This window comes from Marmota monax, unplaced genomic scaffold, assembly GCF_021218885.2.
Source record: "Marmota monax isolate L192 unplaced genomic scaffold, Marmota_monax_Labrador192_F-V1.1 WCK01_AAM20220418_F8-fsc00196, whole genome shotgun sequence".
In the NCBI taxonomy this organism is placed as follows: Eukaryota; Metazoa; Chordata; class Mammalia; order Rodentia; family Sciuridae; genus Marmota; species Marmota monax.
In genome coordinates, this window is record NW_026694390.1 from 1211441 (window position 1) to 1231571 (window position 20131).

Here is a 20131-nt window from a genome sequence, read left to right on the forward strand (position 1 = left end):
GCAGCCATCTCAGCTTCTTTGCCTCCAAGCCCAGCCCCACAGCCATGATCCTCAACCTGTGGGAGGCACGGCACTTCCCCAACGGCAACCTCAGCCAGCTGGCAGCGGCAGTGGCCGGACTGGGCCAGCCAGACGCTGGCCTCTTCACGGTGTCAGAGGCCGAGTGCTGAGACCAGCCAGGCCCATAACGCCTACACTCTCACCAGCTTTGGCACCTGCCAGGGACAGAAGCCGGACAGGGGCCCTACCCCCGCACCAGGGAGAGCTGCTTGGACAGGCCCCCTCCCGGCCGAAGTTGTCCCTTAATGCTGGCCCTTCAGACCCTGCTCCAACTCCCATCCCTCCCTGGCCAGCCTGGCCCAGCCACCTGCTCACACTATGCCTGGCCCCCGGGCCCAGGGTGGACAGTGCCTGGAGCCCAGGTTGGGCCCAGCCCATCTGTGTATGTGTGTGTGTGCGTGTGATGCTACCTCTCCTCCTGCCCCTCCCAGGGGCCCGCATACACACGGGCACATGTGTACACGCTGGGCTCGGAATAAGGCCCCTGGGGCTCCTGCCTGAGCTGGGCCTTATGCAAACATTTCTGTGCCTGCTGGGTAGGGGCACGCCTGAGGGGCCTGGCTCCATGCCTGCCGGACTGAGGACCCCAGCCAGACGGGCCGGCCCCTGGATTCAGGCACACAACCACCACACGGGCATGTGCCCATGCATGCCTTGTGTGCCCATCTCACATGCACCCCTTCCCGGGTCACGCAGACCCCCACCACCACCACACGCATCTCATGCTGTACACCCAGAGGTCACTCACGTCTCACGCCTGGTGTCGGTACACATCTGCCTCACATGCTGCCCTTCTCCCACCCACCCAGGGACACCCGATGGCTCCTTCCCGACCCTTCCCCTGATCCCAGCCTCGAGGTGCCCTGCCCGGCGGGGCGTGTGAATATGCAATGGGAGTCCCGGGCTGTACAACGGCGAGTGTGTGTGCTGTGGCGTGCCCGTTCCTAGGGCTGGCCAGTGCCCCCATGTGGGGCCTGTCGTGTGAAGCTTGTGTCCTGACTCTGTCTTAAGTGCATTCATGCACTTATACTTGGCCTTATGTACACAGCCTTGCCCGGCCGCCGGGGCGCATAGGGATTTTAGCGGACGTGAATGTAAATAAATTATATATATATATTGCTAACCCATGTGCTACCTCTCTTGGGAAAAGCTATCGGGGAGGGTAGATGGCCATAGAGGTATCATACATGGACTATTCTGAGAGTCCCTGGTGGCTGGTCTGGCTTGGAGACGGGCTGGGCCCAGGCCCTGGTCTGGCAAGACTAGGGCTGAGATCCCAGGTTCCTGTGGATTTCTTCAGACACGGGTCTTCTGAGCAAGGCGACAGGCAACAGCAGTGACCAAAGCTGCACCTTTGCCAGATCCATCCTCTGACTGCAGGAAGGTGACTTTACAGCAAGGGGCCAGTTCCCGTACTGTGGCTGCCACCAGGCTGGAGAAGCTGTGAAGAGGAGTAGCTGAGATGAGCCCGAGGACAGCCAAGCCCCGCAGCCATGCCTCCCTGCCTGGCTCATGCACCCAGACTCACTGGGGATGCAGCTTGTAGAGGGTCCCATCCACCCCCACGGAGATTGTCAATTCCTCCAGGCCACGGTTCTCCCGGATCTTCTCCACCACGGCAGCTACACCTGCCCCACAGAGTTGAGCAGCTCTCTGGGACACAGCCTGGCACACCTCTAGGACCATAAGGGCATCGTCTGAGGTCAGGGGCAGCCCCAGATCCTCCAGGATGGCTCGGACCTGTCGCAGAGCCAGGCTGTCGCTGGGGGACAGGAAGGAATAAAGCACAGAGTTGGGATCCTGCATTAGCTCCCCCTCTCTCAAGATTTTTCCCACCTCATCCTCCAGAGAGGACCCAACCATCACCAGCAGGCAGCATTCCCCCACAGTGGACGGATAGACTCCTTTGGGGAGTAGGAAGCCAATGCTGGCCTTGGGTACCTTTCAATCTCAGAGAGAAACTTGGTCTTGAAGATGTCCCTGGTCTGAAGGCACTGGGTCTGCTGGCCTCGGAAGAGAACTCCAAGGCTGGTCAAATGCAAGAGGATGTGGCGGACAATCTCCCCCAGGTACATACCACTGATCATCTTCTCAAATCTGCATGAATATGTGTGTGTCTGCCTGGGGCAGGAGGGCCTGGCAGCTCCTATCCCCAGAGCCTGCCACTGCCAGCCATCACTGCCCAGCCCAGCCCGCACCTCTGCTTGCCAGGATTGATGGACGCCTGGTCCACACTCTCATCAAAGCAGGTGCTGAGCATGCCCAGTGAGCCATCATCCCCAAAGGCTCCCCACTCCATGTTGATGCACATTTGGCCTGACTCGCCGGCCATGTCCACCACATTCGGGAGCTCTTCCATGTAGCAGGCATTGGTTCCAGTTCCTGCAGAGAAGCCAGATGGGGTGGAAAACACTTTTTGATGCAGACAAAACCCCTCTGAGCCCTTCCCACACCAAAATGACAAAATTCGTGCTCCCTCCCTACTTCTCCGTCTTCCCACATTTAAAACCTGTCCTAGTCCTCTTCCTTCCTTCCTGACATCCACAGTGCAGATCCTGTCTGCACCAAGCCCTTGGGGCCTCCACTACCTCCCCTACCAGTACCATGATCAGGGCATCTGCCATGCTGCCCAAAAGGGCCCCTGCAAGGTCCATCAGTCACATTATTCCCCTGGGAGATGTGATGGCCCACTGCCATCAGCTGGTAAGAGGCTAGAGAGCTCCCTAGTCTTGGCTTTCTAAACCTTCAGTCAACTAACTGGTACTGGGCCAGGCCAGGAACATACAGGGAAATCCAACACAAGGAACCCCACCATCTGGCCATAAGTTGGATAATGAATGGCCATCTCTGATAGACATATACAGGCCCTAATAGAAGTACAAAAGGACGGCATCATAGGAGTCCTGGAACTCAGGGTAGGTCTTGCTGCCTACAAGGTAAAGAAAAGCTACAGAGAGAAATCGATGTCTAAATTGGGCTTTGAAGCCAAGAGGCATGGAGAGGGAAAGGCATTCCAGGCAGGAGGCACAGCCTGGTCAAAGGCATTTCCCCTCTCTCCCTCCATATTTCAGCCCTGGGAAAATGGGCTTCTTGCCACCTGGAATTCCTCTATTCAGTACATTATTCCCATAGCCACATGGATACACCTCTCTTGAGCGCCTGCCGGTGCCAGGCCCTGTGTTCAAGAAGCTCCAGTCCACGGGAAGCTGCTGTGTGTCTTGCACTCTAAGAGACTCTTAAGGAGCTTGGGGAGCCCTCCTTTCCTTCAAGACTTGTAAGTCCCACCTGTCTCAGGGCCCACTTCTTTCTGATCTTGGCCTTGTACCCACCCATGTGTAGAGTTAGAATCAGTTCTCTCTCACCCATGGGCTGTTCTATGCTCAACCCCATAGGCTGGTCAATTCTGAAAACGCAGAATTTCCTTCGTTTATATGTGCTTCGATTCCAGCTGGCCTCAGTGTAGGTGCTTAATAAAGACATTGAATCTTAGACAGTCTGAAGGACCCATATAGCTCCTGGGTCCTTCCCCCATGCTCCTTGCTAGTTCCAGAATTGAGTATGCAGTACAAGTCAGGCATTGGGCACACTTCCCCCTCACCCCGTATTTCATCTTCACTATTATTAGAGGCACTATTATCTGCTTTATACAATAAGGAAACTGAGGGTCTAGTGACTTGCCCAAGGTCATAAGGTAGAAGTGACAAAGCTAGTATTTTCACCCAAATCTATGTGACTCCAAAGCAGAGATTCATTTATCAGATGGGCAAACTGAGGCTTAGAAATATTTAATGACTGTGTCAGTAACTGAGGTGGGTGAAATACTCCAACTCCAGACTCCCAGCCCTATACAGTATCCCAGGACCCTACTGGGTCAGACAGGAACAATTCTTCATCCCCAGGGCCAAGGGAACATCCAACCCAAGGAATCAACAGGAGGCAGCAAATTATCAAGCAGTAGGGGCACAAAAGGGCAGGACCCTCCTCACCGACAATGAGGCCTATCTCGCAACGGGGATCCTCATAGCCACAGGACATCATGGTCCCCACCGTGTCATTGACAATGGCAACAACATTCAGCTCCACTGCCTGCACACAAAAGGATGCTGCTAGTTGCTGGGCAACGCGGTCGTCACGGCAACCAGCACTGGACCCAGAGGTCTCTATTGCAGAGGACCCCCCTCTCAGAAAGCAAGAGACCCTTGCTCCCTTCAAGGCCTCCTGCAGCGCAAAGCACCCCTCGGGGCAGGCTCTTACCTGTCTGCGTTTGATGGCTTCCCGCAGCAGATGCACAACATCATGGCCCTCACAGTCTGATGCATTGAAACCCTTAGTCCAGTTCAGAAGGATGCCCTGAGGTGGGACCAAGAGGAGACGGGAAACTGGAGGTCCCTTCAAATCTCACTCTGCCTCCCCAAAGCCAGCATCCCAACAAAAGCTACAATTTCTGCTACAGTTTCCTTGACCACTTTGCCCTATGGTCAAAAGCCTTGACTTCTGCTCCCTCCCAACTTCCCAGGAGTGAAGAAACCTATTAATAGTGATTTGACCTACATCTTCCATTATTAGTTCTAGAACACACAGACAGTCTAAGGGTCTGGCCATTTTAAGACATTTGCCAGAAGGAATGGCCCTTTGTAATTGAGTCAGGACTAAACAGAACTGGTAAAGTGAGTGCTGTAGGTGAGAAAGAGGACAGAGAAAGCTCAGAAGCTCAAATGCCAGCAGATCCCACCTTCTCTGAGAGAAATCAAAAGTCACTCGAGAGGAAGAAATACTCAGAGTTAGGGATGGAACTGTATCAATGTCAGATTCACTCGTTTGTCCCAGTTATGGGTAAAGGACAAATGGAAAAGCGAGACACTCAGACAGGATGAGAGGGGGCAAGACAGACACACTTTTATTGTGAGGAACTGGACTTAGATTAGTGACAGGGAACTTGACTGTACCTGAAGAGGTTTGTTCTTGTTAGCCCCCTCTGAGGGAGGGGCAGGAGGAGTGAGTAAGGCCAGTGCCATCAGGGGAAAATGACTACTCTGCCCAAAGAAGGAGGCAGGGCTGGAAATTTTTGGAGCAGATTCTATTATTTTGTTTTGTTTTTATGAGATGGGGTCTCACTATGTTGATCCCTAGGCTGGCCGGGAACTCCTGACTCAAGGGAGCCTCCCATCTCAGACTCTGGAGTAGCTGAATCTGCAGGCACATGCCACCACTCCCTGCTAGTGCAGTGGATTTCAGAAATAGTGAACAACATTTCCCCCCAGTCATATTGCCTTACGTCCCTTTCCCCACTGTACAGCAGTGAGACACCGTGTGCTCATTGTCTCAAAAACACAAACCAGAGAATGTGAGAGACTAGAGGGAGAAGTAGTTTGAGAGAAATCAAATGATGGGAAATAATAGTTTCCCTGCCCCAGACAAGATGGACCCCCTGTCTGGGGAAGTGGAGGCAGAGGGGAACTCCGACCCAGATTTTTAATGGTTTCCTGAACTAAACTTGTGTGGTAGGGGGTGGGGGAGAGACAGAAGGGATTTGAGTGACCTGAGAACAGAAGAGGCTTCAATCTTCATTCCCCAAGTAAATCCTAGGGAAGTATTAAGATTCAAGAGAAGTCTGGGCATGGTGGCACAGGCCTGTAATCCCAGTGGCTTGGGAGGCTGAGGCAGGAGGACTGCGAGTTCAAAGCTAGCCTTAGCAGCAAACTTAGTAAGGCTCTAAGCAACTTGGCAAGACCCTGTCTCTAAATAAAAAATTAAAAGGGCTGGGGATGTGACTCAGTGGTTAAGTGCCTTTGGATTCAAATACCTGGTACAAAAAAAAAAAAAAAAAAGATTTAAGACAGAAATTGGCAGAAGGAGATTCCCAGAGAGCTGGGACCTGGGCTTCTCTGAGTTTCCCCATGTCTGTAAATTTTGCACAGCAAAGTTTGCTATGGAGCTAAGAGAAGACCCTACCTTGGGAAGGGGATCCCCACATTGACTAACACTAAGTTTTAACCTCTCAAAAGAATGTGGGCTCCACACAAAGTAAAGTTCAGTTATAGAAATTAATCAAACTGTACTGGGCATGGTGACACATGCCTATAATCCCAGTGGCTTGGGAGGCTGAGGCAAGAGGGTCGCGAATTCAAAGCCAGCCTCAGCAAAAGCGAGATGCTAAGCAACTCAGTGAGACCTTGTCTCTAAATAAAATACAAAATAGGGCTGGGGATGTGGCTCAGTGGGGGGGTGAGCTGGTGCGACTGGTGCACGGTCCCTAAGCCACATGCTTGTTGTTTAAACAGAGAGGGGGAGATGTTGAGAGCCACAGCCAAAGGGGCCCCAGCAAACTTCCAGCTGCCAGCACTGAGTGGGGATGCTGGGTCTAGACTTGTGCCTGTTACTCTGCCACCCCCCTCCAGCACCAACCCCCACCCTACACACGGCCCTTTCCCTGGCTCATGTACACTCTGTGATGGATGTACGGGTAGGAACCCCTTGGGGATCACTTTTCCTGGCCCTTACTCCCTTACCTGGTCCAGGCCAACCTGCTTGCATGGGAAGGAGAAAGTGAAACCCAGGGGGAGGCTCTGTCCACTCATGCCCTGCCTCTGCTGGAAGTCCACGATGCAGTCCACGATGTGGTCAAAGAGCTGCAGGGTGTGGCAGGTCAAGACGTGGGCTCCACCCGTGCCCCCCCCCCCAACCCTCTGACGGGGCCTTCTGTGAGTACCTGCTGCCCAGAGCCCTGGGCCACACACTCAGGGATGGAGTAAACCTGGTTGATGATCTGCACACCTCCCTCTGTCAAACGCACCAGGAGGACCCGGAAGTTGGTGCCCCCCAGGTCCAAAGCCAGAAAGTCTCCTCGCTCTGTGGGACAGAGACACTCAGTACCAACACAGTGCTGGCGGCTCCAGCCCCAGCAGACTCTGTGACTCCCAGACCCACACTCAGGCCAGGTCCTCACCACTGCCATCGGGTGTGGCTCGCACGTAAGTGGGTAGCATACGGAGAGAGGAAGCCTCCCCTCGGAGCCCCTTGGCCATGGCCTCCCGCATCTGTGCTTGCACGGCTTTCAGCTGCTCCAGGTTCAACCGGAAAGGTGCCAGGGTCTCCTCCAGAAGGCGCCGGTGGGCGGCCAAGCGGGCAGCCACAGCTGTCACCATTGCCACGCCCCGGCCACCTCCATCCACAGAGGGGATAAAGGAGACATCACATTCCGGGACCAAGAGCATCACTGTCTCCTGCAAAATGCTGTGGAACCTACACAGACATACACCAGGTGCACCCAGCTTGATATCTGAGCCCTTTGCTGAAGCCCTGGGTCCTATAATTTTAAATCAACTCAATCCTAAATCAGTTCTGTGCACCAACAATACATCTAAGTGTCCCCAGTGACCCCCCTCCATGGCACAAGCAAAAAGAAACATTTCTTCTCTTGTTGGCTGTCTCCTGGCCTCCCACAGCCCAGTCTGGCCTTCAATCTGCTTAGGTGCCATTCATATCCACTGGCTTACACATGTGATCCCAGGTGCCCTCTGGGTGTCTATCATAAACACACACATGTTCAGGCTATGTGTCCATATTCTCACAGTACCTGAGGTGCTGCTCAAACACTTGACCTCCTGTGGCCACAGCAACCTGGAGGGTCTGCTGCTCCCGGCTGTGCTGCAGGCGGGACAGGACTGCAGCCAGGGCCGCCGCACAAAGCTGGGCAGCCCTCGTGCACACAGCCGCGCACACGCGCTGCACAAGCTCAGCATCTGAAGCCTCCAGGCTCAGGCCCAGGTCCTGCAGGATTGTGTGGACACGGGCTGCCCCAGTGGAGGGGCTGGGGGCAGGTAGACAGGATAATTGTTTGGGGCTCAGACAGCCCAGTAGCTCCCCATCCCACAAAATCCCCATGGCCACCTCCTGTTTCCCAACCTGAGAATCCCCTTGCCTGAGCTGCCAGCCTCCCCCACTTACTCCTCCATCTCAGCCACATGCTTCAGACGGATGCTGCCTTGGCTCAGCAAAGCAGGAGAGGTACAGCCACCAAAGAGGACGCCACGACGGGCCAAGTGGGCCAGCACCAGTCGCACCAGCTCACCCAGGTATAAGCCCCCAATCATCTTTTCAAACCTGCAAGTGGAAAAGGTAGCTGGACAGCCCTGCTGAAGCCCTCAGCCTACCTGGCTCCACCTCCAAAAGCCCCCAAAGAGGAGTCACTTTCTATACCAAAACCCCCAACTGGAGGCTCCCAACTGGAGCCTCCCAGAGGACAGAGCATGTTGCCCCCTCTGACTTAGGGTAAGTTCACGGGCCTCCTGGAGGCACAGCAGGATCTAAAGAAGGCAAGGCACACCTGACTCAGCTATTCTGAACCCCCAACATCAGCCATCTATCAGGGCTGATGAGAGTCAGGAATAAAGGAGTGTCCAGGGTTGAAAACTCTGGGTTCTAGAACCTTGAGACCTTTCTTCTTTGAACCTTGCCAGGATCCCCCAGGGTGCAACTGGGAACCTTCAGAGTAAGAGGGAGGAGTGGTAAGGGCCTGAGTGCAGGGATAGCAGAAGAGGTGGGTCAGAGCAGCAATAAGGCCTAGACCAGGGTCAGGACCCCCTGCTAGGTCACCTCTGGGCACCAGGATTCAGGGACTCCTGATCCAAGGCATGGTCGAAGGTGGTCATCACTGGCCCCAGGGCCCCATGATCATTGAAGGATCCCCATTCAATGCTGACGCAGGTGCGGCCCCGGTCCTCATCCAATACGGCCACGTGCCTCGCCTCCTCCATGTAACATGCATTGGTGCCAGTGTCTGGCAGGGATAGCACCATCAGGTCCTGCCCGCCAGGCAGCCACACCCACCACCCCTCATCTAAAAAGGTCTGCGGCTCACCTACGATGAGCCCAATCTCACATGGCCGGGTGCCTGGCTCACAGCCCATCATGGTGCCCACTGTGTCGTTCACCACAGCAACCACATCAATGCTGTAGGCCTGGGCAGTGGACAGGGCAGAGTTGGGACTGGCCTGATAGCCAGAGTGGGATCCCAGGGGCAGGGCTTTGATGGAGACATCCAAAGTCCACGAAACGCAAGTGTTTGCATTCCCAAACACAACACCCAGGGCCCCTATAAAAGGTTTTCCTCCCATCCCATCTTCAGCTCCTCCCTTCCCCAAATCAGGCCTCAAGGTCATGGGTTCCCACCTTCAGTCATCACATCCAGAGCTCCTCAAGATGACGGTCTCAAGACTGAGCCCTTCTTGGGTTGCTCTCCTCACCTGCATCCTGGCCTGGCTCCCCAGGCCCTAGTTACTGCTTGCTCTAACACTTTGGCCTGTGCCCACCTCTGAACTAGATCCTCCTCCCCAGCCTCACCATAAACACCAGGCAAATTTTTCCTTCAAGTGCCTGCTCCCTCCACAGTCAGAACACAGAGACAATCTTTTATTAGAATGTGACACAGGTAGACTGTAAGAACCTTGAGGACATAATCACAGTTTTCATTTTTTGTCCAATACCACCACCAGGGCCCTGAACATTTCTTTAGCCCAAGTTACCTTGCCTATACAATGGGAATGGTGGCAACCAGGGTTAAACCGGATAAAAGCAGTGAGCAGGAAAGAAAGGCAGGACCTTTCTGAAGCACAGGCACAGCCCACAGATGCAAGCCCAGGCCAGCCAGGGCCGCCATTCCATCACCTCTACTTCCACTCACCCCCTGCCTCTGAATGGCATCTCTCAGCAACTGGACCACATCCTGGCCTTCCACACCACTGCACCTAAAACCTTTGGTCCAGGAAATGAGGGTGCTCTGGGGGGCAGAGAAGTGGAGTCAATCCTCTAGTGGCTTTCATGGTGCTGCAGCCCCTCTCCACACACTGTTCCCAGGCCTGCTCCACCTCACCTTGTCCAGGCCTGTTTGGTGGCAAGGGAAGGAGAAGCTGAACCCAAGCTGCAGGCCCTGATTTCCTACAGGGTATGCATCCAGGAACTCAGACAAGCAGCAGGCGGCAAAGTCAAAGAGCTGTGAGACAAGGAGTCAGGGCACTTAGCTCTGCCCACCTGAGCCCCAGCCCCCCAACCGGGCCCAGGTCCTAAAGGCTGGCATTGATACTCACTTGCTGGCCAGTGCCCAGTACCACCTCTTCAGGAATCATGAACTCCTGGCTCCTGGGCTCCACCCTATGCCCCTCGATGCCTGTCAGAGTCACCCATAAGACTCGCAGTGAGGCCCCTGTGGCCCCTAGCTCCAGCACCAGAAAGTCTCCTTGTTCTAGGGGGCAAGCAGGTCATAGAAAGCCATGTAGCCAGCAAGATCGGTGCCCTCTGCCTCCCAGAAAAATTCCCAAGTCCTGCAAAATCTGGATAAAGGGACCTTAGAGATGGAACACAGGGATAAGATCAGTAATCTCTTCCAAGTCTGGTCACTCATGTTAGTCTAATGCCACCCACCAGTGCCATGTGGGGTAGACCCCACATATGTGGGCAGCATCCGGACAGCAGGAGCAGGGCTGGCCTGTCCCTTCAATGCCTGCTCCATGGAATCCAGGAGGCTGGCTTGGATCTGCTGCAGCTGTGTCCTTGTCACCTTGAATTGCTGTAGACATTCCTGTACCTGGGAAGAAACAAGCCAACATCTGGAAAGAAACCCTGTTGCACTAGCCAGATTCTCCAACAGGAGCAGAGGCCTGCCCTGCTCATCTCGCACCTGTCTTTCAGTCCTTCAGCTTTCCAAGGGGCTGGCTTGGACCCAGTCCCCAAACCCCTCTGAACATTGCTAGTCTAGCACCTGCCCATCCTACTCCTTGCCTCTACATACACTGACTCTTATGGTCTACACCCAGGTCCTGTGTCCTCAGAAAATTCTGCTTAGGAGAGAGAAACCACCCACCTCCTCCTGATCCATGTCCTGGTGGTTTCCTCTCAGCTCCAACATCCTCTTCCCTGCCCGTCTACTCATTTGGATGCAGGGTTTGGAAAGACCTCCCTCTTGTCACTATGACTGATTGCCCTCTGGCCCCCCAGTATCCAGAGCAAAAGCCTCTCAGTGAGTTGTTGAGATGAACAAACGTGTGAACAAATGTCAAGTGTTTGCCTTTCCTAACCCATTCTCATACTCTAGAACCAGAACAAGCTCAGCACAGGAGAGTTTGGAGACCACGGGAGATGGTCTTCCCTTCATCCTTCCTAACATATCAACCAAGGCCAGCACTACTGTAAGCACCATACACCACATAACTAACCAAGTCCTGCTCTTGTAGAGCTCTGATTCCAGAGTGAGAGACAGAAAATAAGTAAATAATAATATGATTGTGGTAGTTTAATAGTTTAGTGTCTATTAAGGGGGAGGGGAGCAGGATTGGAAGATCGAGAATGACTGGGGAGGAAAAGATCTCTTTAGATAGGAATCCAGGAAGGCCTCCTTGAGGAGGAAACCTAAATGAAGGTTAGAACAAGCCATATGAAGATCTGAAGGATGAGCACAAATGGGCTTTCTCTAGAGTATGTGATGGATTTGGGGGAAGACCAGGAGTGGACTGGAGCCTGAAAGGAGGGCTGAGCAGGCAGGGGAAGGCAGAGGATGTGACACCCCAGGTTCCCACTCCTCCAAAAAGAAGAGCCCCAGGAGCCCCAGCTCTGTGTGCAAAAACCTCTCTGGATTAATTTCTTGAGACTGGGAAACAGAGTTCATGAGGAAGAAAATATACTAACTGGAGGGCTCCATGACATTGGTATGTGGCAGCTGCCAGCAACCACACATGCTTGGAAAGTTTACTCCTATGTTACAAATGAGGAAACTGAGGCTCAGAGAGGGCAAGTCATCTGCCTAGTCAGAGAAGGATATGAAGGAGCAGGGTGGATTGTGAACCCAGGTCACATGGACTATAGAGATGTTTCTATATCAATGTGAAGACTTGTAAAGACTAGCAACCACCCCTGAAAAGAATTTAAGGCAGGAAGAAAACCCAAACAAAAGAAAACTTAATCAGAGTCCTTGCCCTGCCCCTTTTCAGCCATGTAATCCTGGGAAAGGCACACTCTTTGTGAGCGTAAGTCAACTCTTAGGAGAAACAGAAAATACAATATTACTAAGTCCCCTGGTGTGGAGGACTATGTCTGTTCATGGCTCTCAGGGCCATGCCAAAAAGGCTCTTGGGATTTGTTGATTGAATGGTTGTGACATGAGATAAATGGGAACAATGTTTGTGAAAGTGTAAAGTGCCATTCAAATGGGAGAGGAGACAACTGTGGAGTTATGGAGAAGTCAATGGCTTGGGCAGATTTATTTTTCTGCCTTTTCCTCCTGGGTACAATAAGGTTCAAGTGGAGAGACTAGGAAATGACCAAAGCCACAAGAAAGAACTTCTCTGGCACTCTGGTGGGGTGCACACCAGCCTAGAGAAACTTCTGGAGCCTCCCCTCCTATCCTATCCTTGGTTAGGAAGCAAGGAGCAAAGCATTAGATAGCCTGCAAAGTCCGTATGGCTTCCATGCTGGCTCCTTTAATTAACTCGCGTGTTAGTGTGGAGCCATCACCTCACTTCTCTGAGCAAGTTATCTCCTCTATCAGGCAAGAACAAGAATAGTGCCTGCTTCTCAAAGAATGCTGTGAGGACGAGATTACAGACGGGCAGCAATGGAGCAGTGTCCGACACAAAAGAAATGCCTGGGGAATGTGGGTTCCCTTTCTTCAGAGCATGAGATACAGCTAGCCTAGAGGGTCTTATATCTAGATCTTCTCTAGTTACAAAAAAAAAAAAAAAAAAAGACTTTGGGGAAGGGTCTGGGAAGGGTCTATGAGACAAGTAATTAACTTTTTCTCAACCCAAGGCTGTGGGCAGGGAGTCCAGGGTGAGACCTGGGTGCTGAGTAGGAGTCCAAGGCCACAGGACACTGGGTGTCCCTGTGAAGTTCCCCAAAGCCAAAGGGAATTACAGGTGCAGAGGCAGAGGGCAGATGTGGGATATGCATAGGAGGGAGGGGTGAAAAGGGAGTCCGATGGCAGGCCCTAAAACAAGCCCTAGAGAGCAGTCATTGCTCATTCCTGGGACCCAGCTATGGGTTGGACGCAGAGGAAATGTTTACAGCAGAGTCTAGGGTAAAAGTTGGACAAGAGAGGAGGGGGAACATGAAATGCAGTGAGGGGTGATGTCTTCACAGTTGGACAAGAAGCCTAGTGAATAGATCTTAGAAGGAGTCAGAAAACTTCAGAAACATGGGTGCCTCCACTGCGCAGGTCCTTTATCTCCATGAGCTCATTTAACCATTCAGGAAGTGGAGAACATTTAGCTTTATTCTCCTTCATTTTACTGATGAAGAAACAAACCAAGATATATGAAACGATTTACATAAGTGTTTCCGGCTCAAGGGTGTGGTAGGCAAGAGCTTATGAGTCTTGGTCAGATGGTGGGGGAAAAAAAAGAGAAATTCACTTCTGAACAAACCTTGGCCATACGGACTATGCCACATAATAACTTCCACGTTCAGTTCAGCACTACAATCAACCCTGGGTGCGAGGAGAGAGAGAGATGCAGGTGTGACTGGAGGAGTGGAAAGGGCTCAAGAATACAGCAATTTACAAGAAACTCCTGGGAGGGCCCATTTTGGATGTATGGACTCACTTGGGGTAGGGACGGTACCCATGTGGAAAGGTGGCAAAAGCAATACTTCTGGAGCTGACACACCTCAGCTCAAGCTCCTGTCAGGCCTTAAACTTGAGTCATTTCAGCTCTCTAAGCCTGTGAGCTAATCTTGCAGTTATTTGGAGCCTCAAAAGAAAGAGGTACTGGGTTGGAGAAAATAGCTTGGTAAACTGGAAAGAGGTCACACAGGTGTGTGCACAGGGACCCTTAGATCTCCAGTCTTCCTGCTCTTCACATCCTTGGAATAAGCATGAAACAGGCCCCCAGCACTGAACTTACCAGCTCTGAGCTGTCTGAGGGCAGGGGTAACCCCTCCTGGGGACAGCCCAGGGCTCTTTCCCCAGGCTGCAACCCAGCAGGCCCAATGGAGTCCATGTGATTCCACAATGGGAGTGGGTCACCTACAGGAGAAAAGGGACAGCCAGGGTCAACCACATAATCTTTAGGCCCTAGGAGGCTGTAACTCAGACCTTCAACTCCCTTCCTTCTGAAAGGGACCAAGGAGGAGATTGTGGGCAGAATTCAGAAACTCTAATTATCAAAGATCCTTTAGCAATTAACCAGAAGGCAGTTATTTTCCAGAAGCATGTGTTAACAAGAGAGATTGGGAGGCTGATTTCATGTTCAATTGTCATTTGTTTATTCTGTCATTCATTTATATCCGGAGGCCTTCTGTGCAGGATGCTGGGGTGTAGATGAAGTAGATGCAGGCCCTATCCTCAGAGAACTCACGGCCTTACCAACAATCACAGCAGGGCTGGCACAGACTGTGGTATAGATGGACATATGTACTTAATGGTTGAATATACTGCTATGATTGGAAGGTCAGGGATGTGCTAGAGGTCAAATGGTGTGAGAGACCAAAGATCTGCCAAAGAAGCAGCCAGGCTGGACTGTGGATAGCCTTCAAGCCAGTCTAGGACGTGTGAATTTCATCTTGAAGGTGACAAGGAGACACAGAAAAGGGTCTGTACTTCGGAAACTGAATCTGTGCTTTAGAAAGCAGCTCCCCTGATGGTATGACTTTGGACAAAGTCATTTATGACTTAGAATTTTGGCTGCATCATCTGTAAAGCAATAATATTTACGCTTGCAAGGCTGTTATCAACACAAAATGGAATAAAACCTGGGGAAATGCTTTGTGAAATGCAGGGTTACAGAACTGAGAAAACCCTGGACTGAGAGCCTAGGACCTAACTCTCCACCAGGACATGGCACCAGGTCTCCCAACATCAAGGCCACATTTTCTTTTTCTGTGAAATGGGGACTAACATGGAACCAAAATGTCAAAATGCTATGTAGGGAAAATGAGACAATGAGAGCAGAAGATCCTTGCTTGGAATGCACATCCAGATTTATTTAACCAAATCTGAAACCCTATGAGCCTCAATTTCCTCTTTGATACCATGGGAAAAAAACTATGTTCTTCTGAGGATTAAAGGAGTTCATGTACCAGTGATTCAGGTACCCTTCAGGGTGGAGGAGAGGAGAAGCAGTGGAGGATCCAAGAGGGCCACAAGGATTCTGTCCACTGAGCACTCTACCTCGCAACAGCAAAACTTCTGGAAACATAGTACCTTCCCACTACTGCAACTCCTTCTTACCTTCAAGCCCCATACTCCTATGAATTTGCCCTCTATGTGGTTAACTAAAACCTAATTTGACAAACCCAAACCCCTTCCCTCAGTGCATTTGCTGCTGTGTTCTCCCCTTCTTTGGCTCCAGCAGCCAGTCTCTCCTGGGTCTGCATTTAAACAGTGGGGTTCCCAAGCCTCTGATCATGCATGCCTTTCTTCACAATCCCTCTTTATCTCAGTCATCCCCAAAGTTGAGTAAAACCTGTGCAGGGATCCCAAAATCCCTGACCTGAGCCCAATCCTATATGCCAGTGGTCTGTTAGATCCTACTTCCTGGGTGCTGGAGAGACTTCTTAAGCTCAAAAACCAAAACTAATTTGTTTTCCTACTTTTCACCACTGAACTCCTATCCTCCACCTTGGCTGGAAGCATCAAGAGGTTTGCTCATCTACACAAACCATTTGGGTTGCTGGTATACGTGCCTTGCCACCTGTGTGTGCTTGATCTTGGGCTCTGGGAAAAGAGCTCTTCCAGTGTCCTCTCCTCCCTACCCCCACAACCACTGTCTGATTGTTCTAACAGCCTCTTAAGTAATACTTCTGCTTCTAGTCTACTCATCTTCTTGCCCAACTTGCAGCACATCACCAGCAACTGTGCTAAAATAGATTTTATCTTGTCATTTAAGGGAAGTTCTATCTCCCTTAGAAAAGAAAGCAAATATTCACACTATGATGGCTTCCACTGCAGTAGGGAAAGTCCAGAATTCTTTATAGTGGCATTGCGAGCCTTTCACAAACCCTCAACCTAAATTTCCTCTTGCTATTCTGCTCCAAAAACCAGCCACATGGACTACAAGCTCCCTAACTCTTGCTTGACAGGCTTTGTTCAAATTGTTTCCCAAGTTTGGAGAGTTAAACCCTGCAATATCTGAGTCTGCATCTTCAATGCTAGCACATGTTTGGGCATAGGATGTGCTAACACAACTTTATAAAATTGGAAGCAGAGGAAGAGGTTTTTATTTGGTGAAGTCAGTTTCTGACAAATCTCCCCCAAATCACATATACCTACATTCAGTTTCCAAATCTCTCAAATGGGATTATAGCATGTTCATTCTATAAATGTTATAATGTGTTTTAACAATAAAATGAGGTAACTGTGGCAATTACCTTTGGAAAGGGTTGAAGGCTACACGACATTCTCCATTAAAGGCCCATCTAGCTCAATCATTCACTCACTCATTCAACATTTATTCATCATATGCCAAACTATGAAATTTCCCCCCAAAACTCTAGTATCAAACTCTATCTCCTGTGGGGAAGGACAAGTCTCCTTCAATACTGTACCCCAGAACCCAGCCCAGGGTCTGCAAATTTGAACCAAGGGCTTCTTGGCTTCCCTTAAGTGAATCAGCTACATTGAGAGACCATTCCTTCTAAAAGGTAACTCAACTGAGGGTGGGAGTGGCCCTCACCATTGAGACCAGTGGCTTAGCCTTTTGAGCTTCTACTTACCTCTTGGTGTGGGCCAAGCAGAAGGGATGAGGATAATAGGGCTGGGGAGCAGCAAGCCAGAATCACAGGAAGCACTCACCTGGGAGATACAGCAGTTGATTATCCTCCTCAGGGCTAAGCTCTTTTCTCAATGTGAGGCACACAGTGACCTGGTCTGTGTTCAAAAGTGAAACTCAGGGTGACCCAAGTTATATTGTCTCCAAGCCCCGCCCTTTCCCTCAGCTACTGCTTACCAGACATCCACTAATTCAGGAAGGTCAACTTCCTTCCCAGTTTGCTCTAAAAGGAACCCAGGGTAGCCAGGGCTATGGTGCAAAGTAAAGTAAAATGACCACAGGATGCTGGAACTGTGAATGGACTCAAGGATTCTGTGACATCCCTACTGCAATGCTAGGAATTCTGCTCATTTTATAAACACTTTGGAGTTTTGAGGTGGTAGCTCATCCCTGGAAAGGAGTGGGAGCTTAGCCTGGGAAATATGCAGTGTAATAAACAGCTTTAAAAAATGTGGTAAGAGGCAATGTAGAAACACAAGAGGAAGGGACTGACAGTGAATGAGTGCTGGGCAGGCTGTGGAAGCCAAGTCTTGAAGAAAGAACAGTGTGCTGGCAGAGGGGGTCCTTTCACAAAGAGGAGCGCATACCTGCAATCACACACACATACACACAGGTGCCTTCATGGAACTGTGTGCAGCTCCCAGGGCCTCCAGGGGACATATGGTGGGAGAAGAGGTGACAGCCAGCCTGAGGAATCTAGCCTTTGTCTTAAATGGGGAGAGTAGGCTCACACCATGCGTCTTTTTACTGGAAGGAGAAGCAAAGTCTAAGGCTGCTGGCCACCAAGCTGTTTTTCCGTTGAACTAGTCCTGAATGCACAGAACCCTGGGGCACCACTTAGGAGACTAAGCACACTGCAACAATCTGTGTTTCAGGAAAATTGGTGGACATTTTACCACTACCTCATCAGCAGTTCTCTACCGTATAGGACAAGGCTTCCACATGACACTAGATGAACACCAGGGACAGTGACTTTTCTATCAGCTTTTACACAATTAGGTCTGGAAGCATGGCAGACATCAGCCCTGCTGTAGTACACTGGGTACCAACCAGGCTCTGAAAGGCAATGGAAGTGGAGGATGCACTGGGGAAGGCAGAGTGGCTGTCACCCACAACACAGCATTCTCCCTAGCCTGAGTTTCCCATTTCTCAACTTAGTTTAGTTGAATGCAAAAAGCTCTAGCTATGATTTATGCTGACAACAGCATTTGTACCTTTTCCCCCTGCTGTATTGGGAGATTAAACCCAGGGCCTAACATTTGCACTCTTGAGCCAGGGTGAGGACACACATGACAAGCATTACCAAAACTCCTGCCAGTGTTTCTTAAAGTGCCGTGCCCATTTCGCCAGGCAGTGGGTGTCCTGATCTCTAGTTGTAGTGCCAGGGTCAGTCAGTAGAGGGATGCTGTGAGCAGCTGGGACAGCCCTGGCAGTAGCAGAGGCAAGGCAGATGCCATACTCGGGCAGATACCAGATGGTCACTGACCAGCAAGGAGAAGGACAAATCCAGACAAGCTGCCCTCATAGTCCCTTAGTGTAATCTTAACCACCAAGAAGGAACTGCGGAACAGGGATAGAGTACAGCTGCTGGGCTGAGAGGCTAGGCCCTCCCTATTCTGAGCTTACTCCCTCAGTGCCTGCAGCCAGGGACACAGGCCCTCATAGGCTCCCCAGCATGGATGCCCTTTATACTCTGAATGTACCTTGCAACTCTCCCACAGGCATCAAGCTACTTCTTTTGTGCCTTTGTTCATGCCGATTTGTCCAGAATGACACCCCCTTTGGACTCTCCCACCTTTTCACCTAATTTCCCCTCATCTGTTAAACTATAGTTCAGTCAGCAATGGTGGGAAGTTCTTCCTTGACAGGCTCCTCTTGGTCCTAACCCCAGCTGGGAGCCTGCCCACCCATTCCCTATCATCTAGATTTTGCTAATTTCATTGCATTTACAAGTTTATTAAAATCATCTATATATGTGTTCATTTTACCCACTGCACTATGGGCTCCCAGGTAATTTTCCTTATTTACCTTTGGAGCCTCAAGTTCTGGTTCTAGACCTGATACAGAATAGCTATCAGCTAATTTTTATTAAACAGGAGGGCCCTCCCATAACCTCAACAGTCCAGGGCTTTTAAAATTGAAAGGAAATAAACAGCCACTTCCTGCCTTGCTGGTGCATATGGCACTTTCCACTTGGGTGTCCACATTTTCCCATCTACCAACCCTCCCGTCTGTTTTCTACCTCCCTTCTCCACCAAAGCTGCCCTGCCCCACAGGTGAGAATGAGCCCACCAAGCCTGAAATTTCCATGGAGTCATCGGCTGTGTGAGTCAAGTGGGAGGTCAGACATAGTACAGTACAGGCAGTGTAAGTTCTGGTGTCAAAACAGACCTGTGTTCAAATCCCATCCCATTTACCAGCTGTGTGATAAAAACTCTTTACTTTTCTGAATTTGTTTTCCATGTATAAAACGGGAGACTAATTTCTCCATAGGATTTGCTTTAGGTTGAGTGTCCCCCCCCCCCCCCCCGAGAAGTGGATGTAACTTGAGGGCAAATACTTTATTTGGGACGATCCAGAGCAGGGCCAGGACTAGGGTGATGCAAGTGAAATGCCTAGGATGCAGAAATGTAACAAGATCCTCTCAAGTTCTAACCCTGCATTTACATGAAACTGTTACCTAGTCCTGGTCCTGACAGGAGAGTTGGAAGCAAGGTAGCAAGGGAAAGATGCCAACAGAGAAGGGTAAATAATTAAGTCGTTGCTGGGAGCTACTGACACTCAATTCAACAGAAAGAAGAGTAGAATACACCTTATTCCACCTGAGGGGTAAAGAAGATGGGGTATTTATCATTCAACTTTCATTTTCACTGGCTGAGAGCTACCCCAGGGCACTGCTCCCCTGGAACTTCCAGCATGTACCAACATAAGCCAAAAGAAGTCCTCAGGCAGGGCATCATAGGTACTTCCAATAGGGCCCTGCGGGAATGCAGTAGAAGGGTGAATGCCCAAGGGAAGTGGGCCAGGCACAACATCTTTTGGAGGGCTGTTGTAAGGATGAAATAACACAGCTACAATGCCTGACACAGAGCAACCTCTGTCTTTCTCCCAATTTATGGCAATAGCTTGTGAAGCTCATGAAGCTTCCCACCTTTCCATGAGTTGGCAACACCAGCATTACAGCTGCTTCCTGTCTTTCAGAAGAACCACCCAGGGTCCCCAGGAGAGCTCCAAATGTACAGGAACCAAGCTTTCTGTGGCAGGCTGGTGGTTGATGGGGCTATAGTAGATCCTCTGAGTGAGTGCTCAGTCCTCTG

General features: G+C 50.9%; 2 protein-coding genes across 4 annotated transcripts in view; one reads left to right on the forward strand and one right to left on the reverse strand.

Annotated features, from left to right (window-relative positions):
* Unc5a (unc-5 netrin receptor A) overlaps positions 1–1183 on the forward strand; it is a 61902-nt gene extending 60719 nt beyond the window's left edge. For both annotated transcript variants that reach the window (XM_046468061.2, XM_046468062.2), the window contains one exon: positions 5–1183. In XM_046468061.2, the coding sequence (XP_046324017.1) occupies positions 5–170 (166 nt within the window). In that variant the 3' untranslated portion in view covers positions 171–1183. The remainder of the gene's footprint in view (positions 1–4) is intronic.
* On the reverse strand, positions 1150–18286 carry Hk3 (hexokinase 3). Of its 2 annotated transcripts, none has more exons than XM_058586616.1 (19): positions 16838–18286; positions 13950–14071; positions 10480–10642; positions 10146–10225; positions 9932–10051; positions 9743–9838; positions 8921–9020; positions 8656–8839; positions 8008–8163; positions 7637–7870; positions 7007–7302; positions 6770–6909; positions 6570–6689; positions 4315–4410; positions 4047–4146; positions 2259–2442; positions 2002–2157; positions 1589–1822; positions 1150–1501 (listed from the first exon to the last, which is right to left on the reverse strand). In XM_058586616.1, the coding sequence occupies exons 2-19, from the start codon at positions 14043–14045 to the stop codon at positions 1357–1359; spliced, it is 2700 nt and encodes an 899-aa protein (XP_058442599.1). In that variant the 5' UTR covers positions 14046–14071; positions 16838–18286; the 3' UTR covers positions 1150–1356. The 2 variants fall into 2 exon arrangements, with proteins under 2 accessions (XP_058442599.1, XP_046324016.1); XM_046468060.2 differs by having other exon boundaries at positions 10146–10300; positions 16838–17977.
* Positions 18287–20131: the final 1845 nt, after the last annotated feature.